The sequence below is a fragment of the Phragmites australis genome, chromosome 7 (genome assembly GCF_958298935.1).
Source record: "Phragmites australis chromosome 7, lpPhrAust1.1, whole genome shotgun sequence".
Lineage (NCBI taxonomy): Eukaryota > Viridiplantae > Streptophyta > Magnoliopsida > Poales > Poaceae > Phragmites > Phragmites australis.
The window spans coordinates 28,142,414-28,156,800 of NC_084927.1; the positions used below are offsets into that span (position 1 = coordinate 28,142,414).

General features: G+C 45.6%; 2 protein-coding genes and 4 non-coding genes across 7 annotated transcripts; 5 read left to right on the top strand and 1 right to left on the bottom strand.

The window, feature by feature from the left end:
- Window positions 1-805: 805 nt before the first annotated feature.
- Window positions 806-3,380, bottom strand: LOC133924552 (protein trichome birefringence-like 2). Its single transcript, XM_062370143.1, has 4 exons — window positions 2,143-3,380; window positions 1,850-2,042; window positions 1,340-1,776; window positions 806-1,264 (listed from the first exon to the last, which is right to left on the bottom strand). The coding sequence occupies exons 1-4, from the start codon at window positions 3,378-3,380 to the stop codon at window positions 922-924; spliced, it is 2,211 nt and encodes a 736-aa protein (XP_062226127.1). The 3' UTR covers window positions 806-921.
- Window positions 3,381-4,334: 954 nt separating this feature from the next.
- Window positions 4,335-7,321, top strand: LOC133924553 (uncharacterized). Of its 2 annotated transcripts, none has more exons than XR_009910822.1 (6): window positions 4,335-4,536; window positions 5,257-5,328; window positions 5,809-5,870; window positions 6,182-6,240; window positions 6,357-6,443; window positions 6,999-7,321. XR_009910822.1 is itself a non-coding variant. In XM_062370144.1 (6 exons), the coding sequence occupies exons 1-5, from the start codon at window positions 4,460-4,462 to the stop codon at window positions 6,369-6,371; spliced, it is 285 nt and encodes a 94-aa protein (XP_062226128.1). In that variant the 5' UTR covers window positions 4,335-4,459; the 3' UTR covers window positions 6,372-6,415; window positions 6,999-7,321. The 2 variants fall into 2 exon arrangements, 1 of the variants encoding a protein (XP_062226128.1); XM_062370144.1 differs by having other exon boundaries at window positions 6,357-6,415.
- LOC133925735 (small nucleolar RNA SNORD25) lies at window positions 4,860-4,947 on the top strand. The gene has a single exon (XR_009911002.1). It is a non-coding gene; the product is annotated as a small nucleolar RNA SNORD25 (small nucleolar RNA).
- Window positions 5,037-5,124, top strand: LOC133925733 (small nucleolar RNA SNORD25). The gene has a single exon (XR_009911000.1). It is a non-coding gene; the product is annotated as a small nucleolar RNA SNORD25 (small nucleolar RNA).
- On the top strand, window positions 5,213-5,300 carry LOC133925734 (small nucleolar RNA SNORD25). Its single transcript, XR_009911001.1, has one exon. It is a non-coding gene; the product is annotated as a small nucleolar RNA SNORD25 (small nucleolar RNA).
- On the top strand, window positions 5,529-5,676 carry LOC133925697 (small nucleolar RNA snoR136). The gene has a single exon (XR_009910969.1). It is a non-coding gene; the product is annotated as a small nucleolar RNA snoR136 (small nucleolar RNA).
- Window positions 7,322-14,387: the final 7,066 nt, after the last annotated feature.

Below are 14,387 nucleotides of genomic sequence, written 5' to 3' on the forward strand. Positions count from 1 at the left end.
GCAGATATATTGATCGTATAGTGGTCTGCGCTGCAATAAAGCATTATCCCTTTTTTATATGGTGTATTATTGTCACAATTTTGTTTAACCCATTTTGTTGTTGCTCGTAAATCGTAAGATGTAGTTGAGCTATACGTTACTACTGAGGGAGAAAAATTCTAGATTTTTGTTGATATAAGGAAATTATTTATCTGAAATATGACGATAAGAATATTTTAAAGATCGAAAAAGAGAAGCAAGAAAGGTTCTAAGAGAACCACTCTTCCCTTCGGCCTGCTCAGAGAGTTGAGCATATCTTCTGTACAGTGGCAAGCAACAAAGTACCTCTGGACCGGAAGAAATGACCTATCATACCTGTATTTAACGGACTCCTGAATGTTGGAACCTCAGACATTGCCTATGGAACTTTGTTAGTGTACTTGTGGTCTTGGAGTACGGGTTTGACACTCGAGTTATGAAAGGTTTGGCAAAATTCTTCTGTGACGCATTTGTCTTCTAAATTTTTAAATGATGCATGTTCTGCTAATTTTCAGTTTTGTCTGAATTGGTGATGTTTACCATCCCTTCTGAAATCAGCTGTTCTAGTCAAATAACTGGAAGACCCAGCTGCTAATAGAAATTCATGCGAAGAAACTATGTGAAAATCATCATGTGCTGCGAATTCCCAATTTCCAGTGCCCATTTGACTCGTTACACCTGTTATTGAGGTCTCATGCACGTCAGTTCATGAGCTACAGAAAAAAATTATCCATCTTATGATGATGATTGCCTGCTAATAATGGGTATACAGCAAACACAGGATTTGCTACCGTATCGAATTCTAACTACAGACCGGAGCTTCATGAATCATCTGTAATAGCCGTCTCTGCCTTGGCATGTGAATTGATGAAGCCTAATGTCTGTAAGACTGTAACCATCATCTCATAATTTCCAGGAACCTTTGCCTGTCTGGAGCAGCGAAGCATACAACAGTTCATTCCACGTATCTGGCACGCCAGGCAAGCACCAGTGGCTGCAGTCCTGTTTTGTCACCGCTGCCATCCGTTCCTCTTCTGTATCATAGCGTAATCGGTACAATGACGGATGACCGTCTTTTCGGTAATCAGTGAGTGTGCTGATGTTGAGGTATATCACGGGGGTTTTCATCTGCCTCAGGACCTGCTCCAGGATTATCATCTTCACAGGGTACTCAGTAAGGTATGTATGATTGAAGATTGGTTCGGTCTCACTGTGGCATTTCCCTCCTGAATTCCACAGCCCTCCCCTGCGGCAAAATTTGTCGTTGTCAGACGAAGAAAAATGGTACCAACAATTTGCCAGCGTAATGGCAGTCTCTTACCTGAAATGTGCCAGTGAATATCCTCTGAACACAACCTGAGTTCTTCCTGAGTCGATGTTTTTGTCAACCCATCTAGCCCATGTGGTTAGAGCTTTCTTGTATGCATCTAAAACCTCAAGGCTGGGATACACATGGCTGCCCTCTTGATAATAGTTCAGCCTGTGGACAAACAAGTACTTCAGCAATGGTTGGAAGGATGGAAAATAATTGATGGTATTCAGTTCAGAAATTAGTGTGATATACCCTCTTGATGTTTTTGAGTGAGTCCACCAGTGACCGGTGTTGAAGACGACGATGTCAGCAGTACGGTACGCCGGAGTTGTTGCATCTAGCTCGTCCAGTTTCAGCTTTGCGTCTTCAATACCGTTTGTGCCCTCATGGATCATCTCCTTGACCAGAAATGTCGATCTTATGAAATCAACCGAGCAATTGTATTCCTGCAGTGAAGTAACATTGAGTCATGAAACTGATCAATTTCAGAGTTCTCATGAAGCGAGCAAACCTTTATACCCTGAATTTGAAGGAGTAGTATCCTCTGGTTTTGAACTGGTTCTTCCCTGATGCTTCATGTACGTTCCTCTTGTCCCTGACGCCATGGCGAAGGATGCAGACCAGTGACTCCCACATGTTCCGGTTCAGCGAGTCGCCAACGAAAATGATTCTCTGGCCTCTCAGCCTCTCCAGGAATTCAGTAGCGTTCAGCCTGGTGCACGAAGGCGAAGAAAAGTATAGTGAGATTGTAAGAACTTATATATCTTCTGTAGAGATCACAGAACAAAGTTCAGTCCACGAATGTTACGTACCTGGGAATGTCGCAGCCGTGCGGCTGCCACCGCCACTTGAGGAAGTCGCTGTCCGGCCGGCCGTTCTTGTGGCAGTTGAAGTCGTCGTCGATGTGCGGGCACGACCTCGGCGGGTAGAACCCATAACTCTCGTCCCTCACCCACCTCCCGCTGAACACGTCGCACTTCGCGAAAGAAACCAGGTCTTGCACGCCCGACGTCCACACGATCCGGTTGTTGCCGGGCCCGACGACGGCCACGCTGGTGTTCACGACAGCCATGTCGTTCCCAGGCCCGACGGCCATGCTGGTGTTCACGCCAGCAGTGTCGCCGTCGCTGTGCACGCCGGCAGCTACTTCCTGCGCCGCCGGGAGGACGATGTCCTTCCGCCGCCTCGCGTGCCCGTGCCTCACGGCTCTCATGTGCCTGTGCCTGTCATCCTTTCGCGCCGGTGGTGATGGTAGAGTCGTCGGCCGTGTCGACTTCTGCACGATCTCGATGCCGGCGTTCTTGGTTATCTCATCTTTGTTCGAAGTCCCGGTGTCAGTAGAGCTGCCAATGGCGACGTCAGTGTCTCCTGCCGGCTCGGCTTTGTGCGAGAAATTGGCTCCGTCCGCTCTCTGCTGCCGTGGAGTCGCAATTGCAGTTTCCTCTTGCGGGTCTTGTACCCTCGTGCCGTTACCGACGGTGGCGTTTCCGGCGTCCCGCAGGGGAGGACCCTGCGCGTTGGCCGATTGCCCCGACACCGGTGTCTCTTGTCCCGATCCCTCTGAAGACGAAGACGATGAGTCCTCCCCGCTGCTCTGCACCTGACGCGCCCCCCAGGTCGCGTTGCGCGCGTTGTCCTGCCGATCAGCAGCTGCGCTGCTCACAGTCACAGCAGGAGGAATGGGCGGGTGGGGAGGAAGAGGCTTCCTCGGCAACGCGGTCGTCGGCGACGACGACGACGAGGAGTTCGACGCCAGCGACGACAGGAGGAGCGCGGACGACGACGCCGAAGACGTCGCCGGGGAGGGGAAGGAATCGTCGGCGGTGGGTCCGCTGGTGATGGAAACGTAGAAGAAGGCGAGCGCGAGTGCGGCGGAGAAGCAGCCGACCACCGCCTTGCCGCTCACGTGGCCGTTGCCGTACTTGCCGCCCCTCTTGTAGTTGGTCAGGGAAGACGACGAGGAGGATCCCTGGAGGTGCGCCTGCAGGGATCCGCTGCCGCTGCCGCTTCGGTCCAGGACGGATAGCCACGCTTTCCTCCACCCTGCCATTGCCAGGTAGCCCATCAGCGAGCGACCACTGATCGATGCGACCGTCCAGACGTGGTGGTGGCGAGAAGAGAAACCAACCTAGTATAGAAGAGAAAGGTGCCAGTGAGGGGTGGCTGCAGGCTGCTGATGAGTGTTAACTGCCGAGTGATCAGTTAAGACTTTAGAGAAAGAAATGCAACTGCTTTTACTGGTTCTTGGCAGGTGGTAGATGAGATCGAGGAGGAGACCGCGTGGACTTTTTCTAGAGATAATTAGCTCCGTGTCACATAATGGTAATGAAATTCTCGATTTTCTATTGAAAATATTATAATTCTTTCTATATCCTTGTTTAATTTTTATTTCCCTGTGTGTCATCGTGATCGTTACGGAATTGACTGTAACGACACATAGGGATAAAAACTTATTTTCTCGTCCACTATGTGCCACTATTGTTACATCTTTTATGATGACAATAACACTAGGATAAAAAAGTTAAATTGGTGATACGTAAGAGGTTATAATTTTTTCAGCGGTAAATCAAGAATTTCAATAGCACATGTAATTATCTCCTTTTTATACTAGAGGCATACTCCGCCAGGAAAATGATCCTATGAGACCTGATCTAATGTATTTGTGATATGTACCTAATTAATAACGTGACACATGATAAAAATTATCACAGAACTTATGATAAAACTAGAGGAAATCGTGTATGAGAAAACAAGAAATAAAATAAATTAACATGTGTCACACTATAAATTAAATACAAACCCCAAATACATAATACCATGTCTCCCATTATTATTTTCCCTCAGCTATCGTTCGCTTTTGGCAGCGGGGCGCTGGATAGGGCCCGGTCCCTTACGTTTCCCACCGGAAGCCCAGATCCAGCAGCGGCCCACGCAGATACGAACGCGATCCTCGGCTTCAAGGGCTCCCAGCCGTGCATTCCTCCCTACTCCGCATTCTAACCGTCCAATCTAACAGCACGAGAGGCACCGTTCTCCTAAAGGTCTCGCCCCTATCGCTCGCCTTCCTTTTGACCTGCCGCCTCCACACCCCCGCCCCTCCCCCCTGGAAGCTTCTTTCCCTCCTCCGCCATGGCCGGCGGCAACCTCTTCGGGCGGGCGCTGAGCTACGTCGTCAACGAGCTCCTCGTTGAGGGCCTCGCAAACAAGTACGCACGCCTCCCTCCCTCCCTCCTCCCCTATCCTTAAATCCGTTGCTCGCATCTCTCGCGATTCCGTTGTCGATTTGAGGCGATGTGATGCTGTTTTTGCGCTTCGTCATCTGGTCCTCGGGAGGATCGGTTTCCCTGATCGGTTCCCTACGGACTCGTTCCCTTGAAGCAACATCACCCCGTCGTATCTTGGGCCTGCCCTTCTCAAGTGCCCTAGTTGATTCCCCATGAAGCAAGGCACATCACGGCTCTTACATACATGATATGTTTTTGTACGATTAATCCTTTTCTTTTCATCTTGATTTCATTTGAATTGTGTCCACTACGGCGATGAGCCCTAACAAACCTGTAATGATTCTTACCGGTATGATATCTTGTTACGAAGAACATCTAAGGAACTGAGTTGCAGTTTTGTTTAAACTAGTATTTGAGCTATTGGTCTGGTGCCGTTTGTGCAAATCGATTGCTAGATTAATTCTGAGACGTGATATGTTGATGGCAACAGTGATGAGTCCTTACAGACCTGTAATGATTCTTGCGGATATGATCGCCTGATCATAAGAACATCTAAGGGATTGAGTTGTAACTGAATTTGATTTTAACCTTTATGTTTAGGTTACTGGTCCTTAATGCAGTTTGTATATACTGGTTATATTCGATGTAAACTGTTCTTGGCAATGGTGATGAGTCCTTACAGACCTGTAATGATTCTTGCAGAAATGATCGCCTGATTCATAGAACATCTAAGGGACTGAGTTGTCATGAAGTATATGCACTCGATTTTCTACTGTAGGTCGATTGTTTCCTCTACCAATATTTACTGGCTGGTGCAGCTTCTCATTGTTGATGCTCATGATATATTTTTCTCTGTGCTGCTTCTCTTGGTTCATGCTCATTAGATGATTTTAGTTTTTGCTGCTTCTCATGGTTGATGCTCACAAGAGGCTTTAGTTGTGCTGCTTCACTTGGTTCATGCACATTAGATTATTTTTGTTTTCGCTGCTTCTCTTGGTTCATGCTCATGAGCTGGTTTTGGTTCCCGAGCTTTGGAAAGGTGAAGCAAAAGGCTCAATGGTTCCTCTCGCTATCCGGGGCATTATTTCTTTTGATGCCATTGGACATCGAGGAACTACATTTACCAGTTTCTCTTGAATGCTCTTGCTGTTGTCTTGAATCTAAAATTTTCCTTGGCTGCTACATTCAATGGTTCTGTGCTGTTCATCTTTTTTGGCTGATGGTTCTTACAGTGAGATATCTCATATTTTGCAGCCGTGCATTCCAGAGGTTTGCTGTGAAGACCAACAGGACTCTGGAGAATCTTTCGTCTAAAGGTAGCATTCACAGTCATTGCAGTGTTTAATACCTGTGAACAAGAGTCATCATGTTGCAAACTGTGAACTATGATCTCATAGTAATAACATATTGTGTTGAATTGTGTTTTCCCCAACCCAACTACTGTTGACATCGGGTCTTTCCTTTTTGTCAAAATGCACATTTCACCTTTTTTTTTTGCTGAAACGGTACATTAGCATATGATGTTTTTAGTTTCTTGTAACTCTTTTTTTTTTGTAATTTTAGTATTACATTATTCTAAATTCATGCAGTTGTGCCTGTAAAATTGTTCAATTTCTTTCATTTTCAGTTAAGGAAGTGAGGGAGGAGGTTTCAGAGCAGTTTAGGGAATCTCGTGGCCATGACGATGTAAGTGTTTATGCAATAAGTTCATCTGATTGCTTATTGTGCTAATTTGTAGTACCATATCATGCTATCCTAGTTGCTTGCAAGTTTTGTATCTGATCAAAATTTTCTGCTGGCAGCACTTCAAGCACTGAAGCTGGTTCACACATTTCATGCCTTCACCAAGACAACGCTAACGGTTCAATCTTGTGCTACTGGTTTTCCTTGTACTTTTCTGGGTCTTATTTTTCGACGTCATCCCACTGATGGAACCATTGTATAGAATCCACTAGAAGGAGGGTGCGGCAAAGCCGCGCTTGGTAGTATACGCATGCTGACCCTCAATTGTTAACATTCGCTTCACTAGCCTTGCTTGATAAAAACATATCCCATATATGTATTTTGTAGTGTAACTAACTTTAGTATCGTCTGGACCGCTTATCTATTATGTTTGTTACTTGTAATTTATGACCCAATATTATAATACCACATGTAATTCTAATATGGGTTAGTGTTGATAACTTGCTATATTTGTACAGATCATGAAAAAATAGTAAAACTATAATAGTAACACATAGCAGTAGATAATTAAGTGATGTGTATGAAATTATAAAAAGTCTTAAGTGATGATAAGCTAGTTCAATAAAATACATTCATGGGAACTTATACACATGCAGTAAATAAAAAGTAGTATGTAAGATTGGAGATCTTCATTCTCGACCTTTCGTTATAAAAGCAGCATTAGAATTATATGGTACCAACAATTTGGTTGATTAATGCAGGAGATCTTCAATTTGCTTGGACACAGTCTGCAAAGCTAAGAATATGTAATTTGTGTTGCATGTTGTATCTCCTTGCACACCAAATTATATTTTGTTGAGAATTTGCTTTTGACAACTGCTGTGAACATAATGGAGCTCTTGTAATATATGCCCCTAGGCCCCTGCAATTTCATTTTAGCAGTGTACCTTGTTGTTGTACCTGGATGAGAAGTTGTAGTTTGTGATGTTGTTGGAGTAGAGTTGCTTGATAATTGTAATACCGGAGTTCTATGCTATGTGTTGTTTGAAGATACTTAATAGCTTCTATAGCAGCATTGTCTTCAGCTGTGTTCACTGTAGTTGATGGTAAGCCATATATGCTATCGATTTCATCATCGGTGTATGAATCATTGTGATGTAGGTAGAATGAAATTGATGCAATGCATATATCTTCATTTGCCCGGTCATGGTAATATGTAGCTGATGGCAGGCTCAACTGCTTTAGAATTTCATCGAAGATAAACTTGGGTGCTATTTAATTTTGGGTGTAGCCTCATGATGTCCCGTAAAATAAAGGGAAGATAAAATTAATAATATAAATATGTGTATGAAACATTCGTGATGATTGTTATGTTTAATGTGGAAAATACTTGCAGTGGAGCCATGGGGTTTGTTCACATGAGATGGTTGAAATCTGGATTGATACCGGTTGCTTTAGGATAGAACAATTTTAGACTCTGATGCGAAGTAGTGGCTAAATCTTCCAACCATTGGGCAAGTTGGTTCACTTGACTGAATATATAGGGAGTAGTGGAGTTAGTTGATGTTTCCTCACTATGTGCAAATTGTGGCAGTATTGAAATGAGGCAAATATCTTTCAGTGAATCTAGCTGATGTGCCATGCTTGTCCACACTGTGAGAAACAAATGTATTTCGATCCTGTTTGCGTTGCTACGTTTAGACAGGAAGTGAACATTTGAATAGATATCTTTTAGGTGTTAACTATCAAGAGTTGTGTCTATTAGAGATGGATGTCTCTATTAGATATACCATTTTATCATATCTTTTTAGTATGTATAAATATACAAACATCTCCATAAATCAATAAAAAACAATAACTATTTAATCTCTACTTTCTGTTTCCTATCAATTTTCTATTGCAACACGTTATTAGCACCTAGTTCACCACTCTGCTAATCAGGTCGCACACATGACGGTGAGCATCGTCATGGCTTCATCTTCTCCAAGAGATCATCGTTTTGCATCTGGAAGATGGACGATCAATGAAGGCGATGCACTCTCGCTCTACCGAGTCTCATTAGCCACGCTGGAAACACCACAGCGACGAACACAAGTGGCACGAAGGCCTTTGCGTAGAGGACACACAAGTCCACATCATGGTAAGCACACAGAGGCACGAAGGCCTCTCCTAGAAGGTGAATGGCAAGAAGGAACTTATCTTTAATTGCCTGCTCTTCTTCACGATCTACACCATGGACACCATCGCCATCTGCGCTGGATACACCATTGCCACGATATTCCGTTCGCCCAGGGATGTGGCCACCATAGGCGCCACATCCACCATGGCAGAGGATGCCATGGCCACCGCTTCCTCCATGGTCGTGGATGTCGTGGAAGCTGCTTCAACCATGACCGCAGATGCTTCTTCCTAGGACGTCATCGTTGTGGTCCTCACCCCATCCGTCGTCCTCGTATTGGCATGAACGACACTGGACCAAGCCGCTCACTGGCCACGACAAATGACAGCATCGTCATCCACCCTCCGATGGCTTAGCACGCCCTTGTCTGGTACCCCACCCACGATCGAGGCGGCCAATAAGCACCACGGCCTTGTGCGCTGCCCCTTGATCTCCTCCATGGTTGCCAATAGGACGCCATAGGCACTCCAAGGCAGTGCGGTGATGCGCCCGCATCGGTGCTTCTATTCAGGCGGTGGCCCCTATGTGGCGAGGTGACACACTCGCATCAAAGCCGATCACCATAACGACACTCAACGTGGCGCGACAATACACTCGCTTTGGCGTCGCACACCCATGGCCGCAACACGGCCTCAATCTGCCGGTCCGCGGCACCCAAAGTCGACCGGTGGCTGGCGGCTCTTCGGCGACGGCCCCCATCGTGGTGTGGCGACGTGTCTGCATCGGAGTCGCTCACAACAATGGTTGGACCTTCTTCCTTCACGTCGGCATACATCGACTCCAGTATTGATGTAGAGGAGGCCTCCTCCGACAAGACCTCCACCTCGGCCTCCACTGAGGCCGGGATGCCCGCCTTCACATTCGCCACCAGCAACGTTGATGAATTCGGCTGCACGAAGCGATGACTCCTGGTCAGCTTCATAGCGGCCCATAACGGTCCCTCCATCAACGATGTGACAGGGCCTAAGCGCTCCAAGGTGGCGCGGCGACGTGCCCGCATCGGCTCTTTCATACTGGTGACGCCCATGGCTCGATGATGACGCGAAGGCGCCCATGGTGGCTGGCACTTGCGCCGGTGCGACCGCTCGTGTGGCTCCGACACGATGGTCCAGCATGACCCCAACACGGGGACCCAACGATGGTGGCGGTGCAAAGCGCCCTAGCAGTGGAGGGCATAGTGAGGGGAGGGCCGAACGGTTAGGGTTGGAAACTCTAACCACCGTCTCCTCTCCATTTTATACGACACGGGGTGGGGGGCGTCCCGCCTGGGCCTTGGGCCGAAAGGCTACCTAGGCTGTGACTCAGGTTTTCTTAGCCCGCGCAAAAAAGAAAAAAAAAGAAAAGCCCTCCTGCTACTGTTCTTGGATTGGATAGTAAATGGGCTTCGACCTAGACTCATTTTCACCTTAAATTCAACACATTGGACTGGCTATTTCCATTTAGGTCCCCTAGGTTCCAATAAATAGAATATATAAATAGTATTATGTGTATATTTCTGTTATAGCCCATGTAATTATTTATAATTGTACTAGTTTATGTATTTTTATGAATGTGTATTTCTAGACCCAATGAGTGCTAGATTTGCAACATGTTCAATGTATTTGCGTCACTGCATTCACAACAACATGTATTTACCTTTCAATAGTTTTAAATTCTTGCAACTTATTTTTATATTGCAATTGATTACTCTCCGTACTACATTCTGTTTTAAGCCCAAAATTGCTTCATAAAAGCACAAAGCGCTTAATTAAAAGTGGACTTTAATGAAGAATTTTAATGCTCCATTTAATATTTATGAAACACAAAGTGATGGAACAATGACATCTAGTGCATATTTGCAGATTATCCACCATTACTGTGAGGTCTACATTTTATTAGCTTGACTTAATTATTACCTTCAATATGTTCTTCTAAATATTACACTTAGCATAACACTAGGTAATAGGAACATAGACATCTACTGACAAATGTCAGATTATTCCTCCTACTACTGTGAGATTTATATCACATTTGGTGTCTTCAACATGTTAGCTACATAATTTGAGGTATACATTATGTAATTCGAGTCTCAACTTGACTTTACATATTTTGCATTATTATTACAACATCACAATGCTGATTTTAATTTACATATAGTAAATTAATCAAATTTGTGGTCAAATCCATATAGCATACAATGATTGGCAAATAGTTCGATGAACTTGTACTTGATGGTCATAACTATCCAAACATAGGCTATGGACATCAAGGTAAGCCTTGCGTCGAGCAAAATAGTAGCGGCACTCCAACCTCCCCAAGAGGGAGATCCATCGCTACCAGATCAAGTAAAATATGAAGCTTTATACATAATACGACACTATATCCATTCGTATCTCAAATATGAGTATCTGGTGGAGAGAATTCGATCACTTTATGGTTACCTCTCACAATATGTAACACCCAAAATTCAAATTTTTGCAATAATTTAAAATTTTACTAGAAATTTAATCAAGTGTTGCAACTTAGTTCAATAGGATCATAAAAGCCTAAAATATATTTTCACCCAACCGGATCTTAATCTGCGGCAACGAAGATGGTTGGAACTAATCAAAGATTATGATGTGGGAATACATTACCACCCTGGGAAAGTAAATGTTGTGGCAGATGCCCTGAGTAGGAAGGGTTATTGCAATATGACTATGTTGCAAGGAAGTCAGCCGGAATTATGCAAGGAGTTTGAGAGGTTAAATTTAGGTTTTGTTGCTGACATGGATGCAACAGTAATAGAAATGAAGTCACAATTGGAACAAGACATCCGAAAAGGACAATGAGAAGATGAGAAAGTAAAGGAGATCAAAGAACTCATAAAAATAAATAAAGCAATGGGATTCTCGGAAGATAATTAAGGAACAGTGTGGTTTGAGAAAAGGATTTGTGTGCCCAACCAGAAAGTTTTGAAGGATTTGATTTTGCGATAAGCACACGATTCTGCATATTCCATTCACCCCAGAAGCACTAAGATGTATCAGGATCTGAAAGAGTATTATTAGTGGTATGGTATGAAGAGAGATGTTGCAGAATATGTGGCTTTGTGCGACACCTGTCAGAGAGTAAAGGCAGAACATCAAAGGCCAGTAGGATTATTGCAACCCTTGAAAGTTCCAGAGTGGAAGTGGGAAGAAATCGGTATGGATTTCATCGTTGGGTTACCCCGTACTCAAGCAGGCTACGATTCTATCTGGGTAGTGGTGGATCGTTTAACGAAAGTTGTGCATTTTATCCCAGTCAAGACAACATATTCAAGTGTGAAACTTGCCGAGTTGTATATGTCAAGGATTGTGTGTCTACATGGGGTACCAAAAAGATCGTGTCGGACAGAGGTACCCAATTTACCTCTCGCTTCTGGCAGAAGCTACATGAATCCTTGGACACTAAACTGAACTTCAGTTCCGCATATCACCCCCAAACCGATGGACAGACAGAGAGGACCAACCAAGTGTTGTAAGACATGTTAAGAGCCTGCACCTTGAAGTACAAGCAGAGTTGGGATAAAAGCTTACCATATGCAGAGCTTTCTTACAATAACAGCTACCAAGCCAGCCTCAAAATGTCTCCATATGAAGCTTTGTATGGTAGAAAGTGCAGAACTCCGCTGTATTGGAACGAAACTGGAGAAAGCCAAGTGTTTGGGCCGGAAGTTCTTAGAAGAGCAGAAGAACAGGTTCAGGCCATACGGGAAAACTTGAGGACTGCACAGTCCTGACAAAAGAGTTATGCGGATAGTCGACGGAGAGGATTGACCTTTGAAGTGGGAGATATGGTGTATTTGAAAGTCTCACCTATCAGAGGTCTCCGCAGGTTTAAGGTTAAAGGAAAATTGGCACCCAGGTATATTGGACCATTCAAGATAGCCGCTAGACGTGGAGAGGTAGCCTATCAGCTGGAACTACCATCTGCACTAGCTGACGTGCATGACGTATTTCATGTATCTCAATTAAAGTAATGTTTAAGAATGCCAGAAGAACAGTTGTCCCTGGAAGAAGTGGACCCAAAAGAAGATCTGACCTATGCAGAATATCCTATCAAGATTCTGGACACTGCAGAGCGAACGACGAGAAGAAAGGCTATTAGAATGTGCAAGGTTCAATGGAATCATCACTCAGAAGATGAGGCAACCTGGGAGCGAGAAGATGATCTGAAGGCAGAATTCCCGCAGTTGTTTGAAGATCAACCCGAATCTCGAGGGCGAGATTCATCCTAAGGGGGGTAGGTTTGTAACACCCAAAATTCAAATTTTTGCAATAATTTAAAATTTTGCTAGAAATTTAATCAAGTGTTGCAACTTAGTTCAATAGGAAATTAATTTCTAAATTTAACCTGGCCTAAGAGAAATTGTTTGGTTGCATTCATGCCGTTATAGATGCAATAAGGTTTTATTGGGTGGAAAAAGTTTGCAAAATTTCGCTAGGATTCGCCGCTTTAAAACCTCTTTTGAAATTTGATGAAAATTCTAATGGAAAAAGTTTTGGAAATTAAGAAAATGCTCTCAGGCCGAAATCTCCTTTTTCCTTGGCCCAAACCCCCTCCTCCTCCCTTCTTCCCCTCCCGCGTGGGCCGGAATTCCCCTCAGCACCAGCCCAAGCCAGCCCCCGAGCCATCCTCCTCCAGCCGGCCCGTCGCCCCGCTCTCGCTGCCGCGTGGGACCCACCGAGCCGCGAGCCGAGCCGCCGCCTGATCGGCTCGCCTTCTTCATCCTCTCGCTGCCCGGCGCCCGAGCCCTCTTATGCCGCCGCCGTTTCAAATCGGAGCCGCCCCGCACATTGAATCGCGAAATCAATCGCATGGCCATGATCCTCCCCCTCCCCTCTCTTGATTCCGGCCGTTTCCCCCTCGTTTCCCCTTCCGCTTGCATGGAAACCGAAGTTTGGATTAAAATTGGGGCCGCCGGCCAATCTTCTCGAATCCGGCCGCCTCCCTCCCCCCCTCGGCTATTTAAGCCCTCCTTTGGCATCGTTGCTTCATTCCCCACCCGAACCATCCTTTTTCCCCTCGATTTGCGCTTGGATTTTGTTGACGGTAAGGAGCTCGGCCGCCACCCGTTTCCTCCATGGCCGAGCCTCAATTAACCTGGTTCTTCACTCAAACGGTGCCGTAGGGTCTCGATCGTCATCCCTCGGCACTTTTTGGTGTGTCTCTCGCGACCAGACGCCACTTCTGCTGAGACCGAAGCACGACCGGCCTCCCTCGCCATCGCCAGCCGTCTCCGGTGCTCCTCGGCTGCCGTCGAACCCGTGGTGAGATTCCCTTTCTCCCCCTTTCTCTTTTGCGCCGCTCGCCGTTGAGCTCCGTGGCCGGATGCGCGGTCTGGCGCATCGCCGGCGAGCTCGCTGCCACCCTTGCAGCTGCCGGCCGTCGCCCCCTCCGTTGAAAGCTGCCGGCACCGCTCTTTTAAATCTCAGCCGTCGGATCTCCAACCAACGGCCTGGATTAGATCGGTCGGTAGCATACCCCTTCGGTCCACCATGGACCAGTGGACCGGTGTGTCCTCCGTGGTCCACAAGCCCCGTGAACCTTTTCCACGCCTTTTCTTTTAAGAAATATATCTGTTTCGCTTTATGATGTCATAAATCCAATTTTCCAGCATAAAAACAATTCGGATTTTCTCTGATAATAAGGAAATTTTGCAGAAACACCCCTGGAACTTCAAACGCTCATAACTTTTTGCTCGTAGCTCCGATTTAGGCGATCTTTGCGCTCATATTCTCGGAGCGACGTGTAAATTCTGTTTATAGGGTTTCCCCCTAGTTTTAGGTTTGTTTGGTATACTGTTCTTATGTTAGATTGTGTGCTCGTGTAGACGATTCAATCCAGGAGTTCGGCAACTTTCAGGAGGAAGATTTTGAAGGACCTGTGCATCACTTCGACGAAGGCAAGTGTCTTGACCATGTTGCAAACCCAGTTTTTACATAAAGATAGTCTTTATCAAATATGC

Coding starts and splice junctions, on each gene's coding strand:
- LOC133924552 (XM_062370143.1), bottom strand. CDS start 3,380: ATGGCAGGGTGGAGGAAAGCGTGGCTATCCGTCCTGGACCGAAGCGGC. Junction 1,777..1,849: donor ACTACTCCTTCAAATTCAGG/GTATAAAGGTTT, acceptor ACTTCACTGCAG/GAATACAATTGCTCGGTTGA. Junction 1,265..1,339: donor TATTCACTGGCACATTTCAG/GTAAGAGACTGC, acceptor ATTTTGCCGCAG/GGGAGGGCTGTGGAATTCAG.
- LOC133924553 (XM_062370144.1), top strand. CDS start 4,460: ATGGCCGGCGGCAACCTCTTCGGGCGGGCGCTGAGCTACGTCGTCAAC. Junction 5,329..5,808: donor TATGCACTCGATTTTCTACT/GTAGGTCGATTG, acceptor CATATTTTGCAG/CCGTGCATTCCAGAGGTTTG. Junction 5,871..6,181: donor GGAGAATCTTTCGTCTAAAG/GTAGCATTCACA, acceptor TTTCATTTTCAG/TTAAGGAAGTGAGGGAGGAG.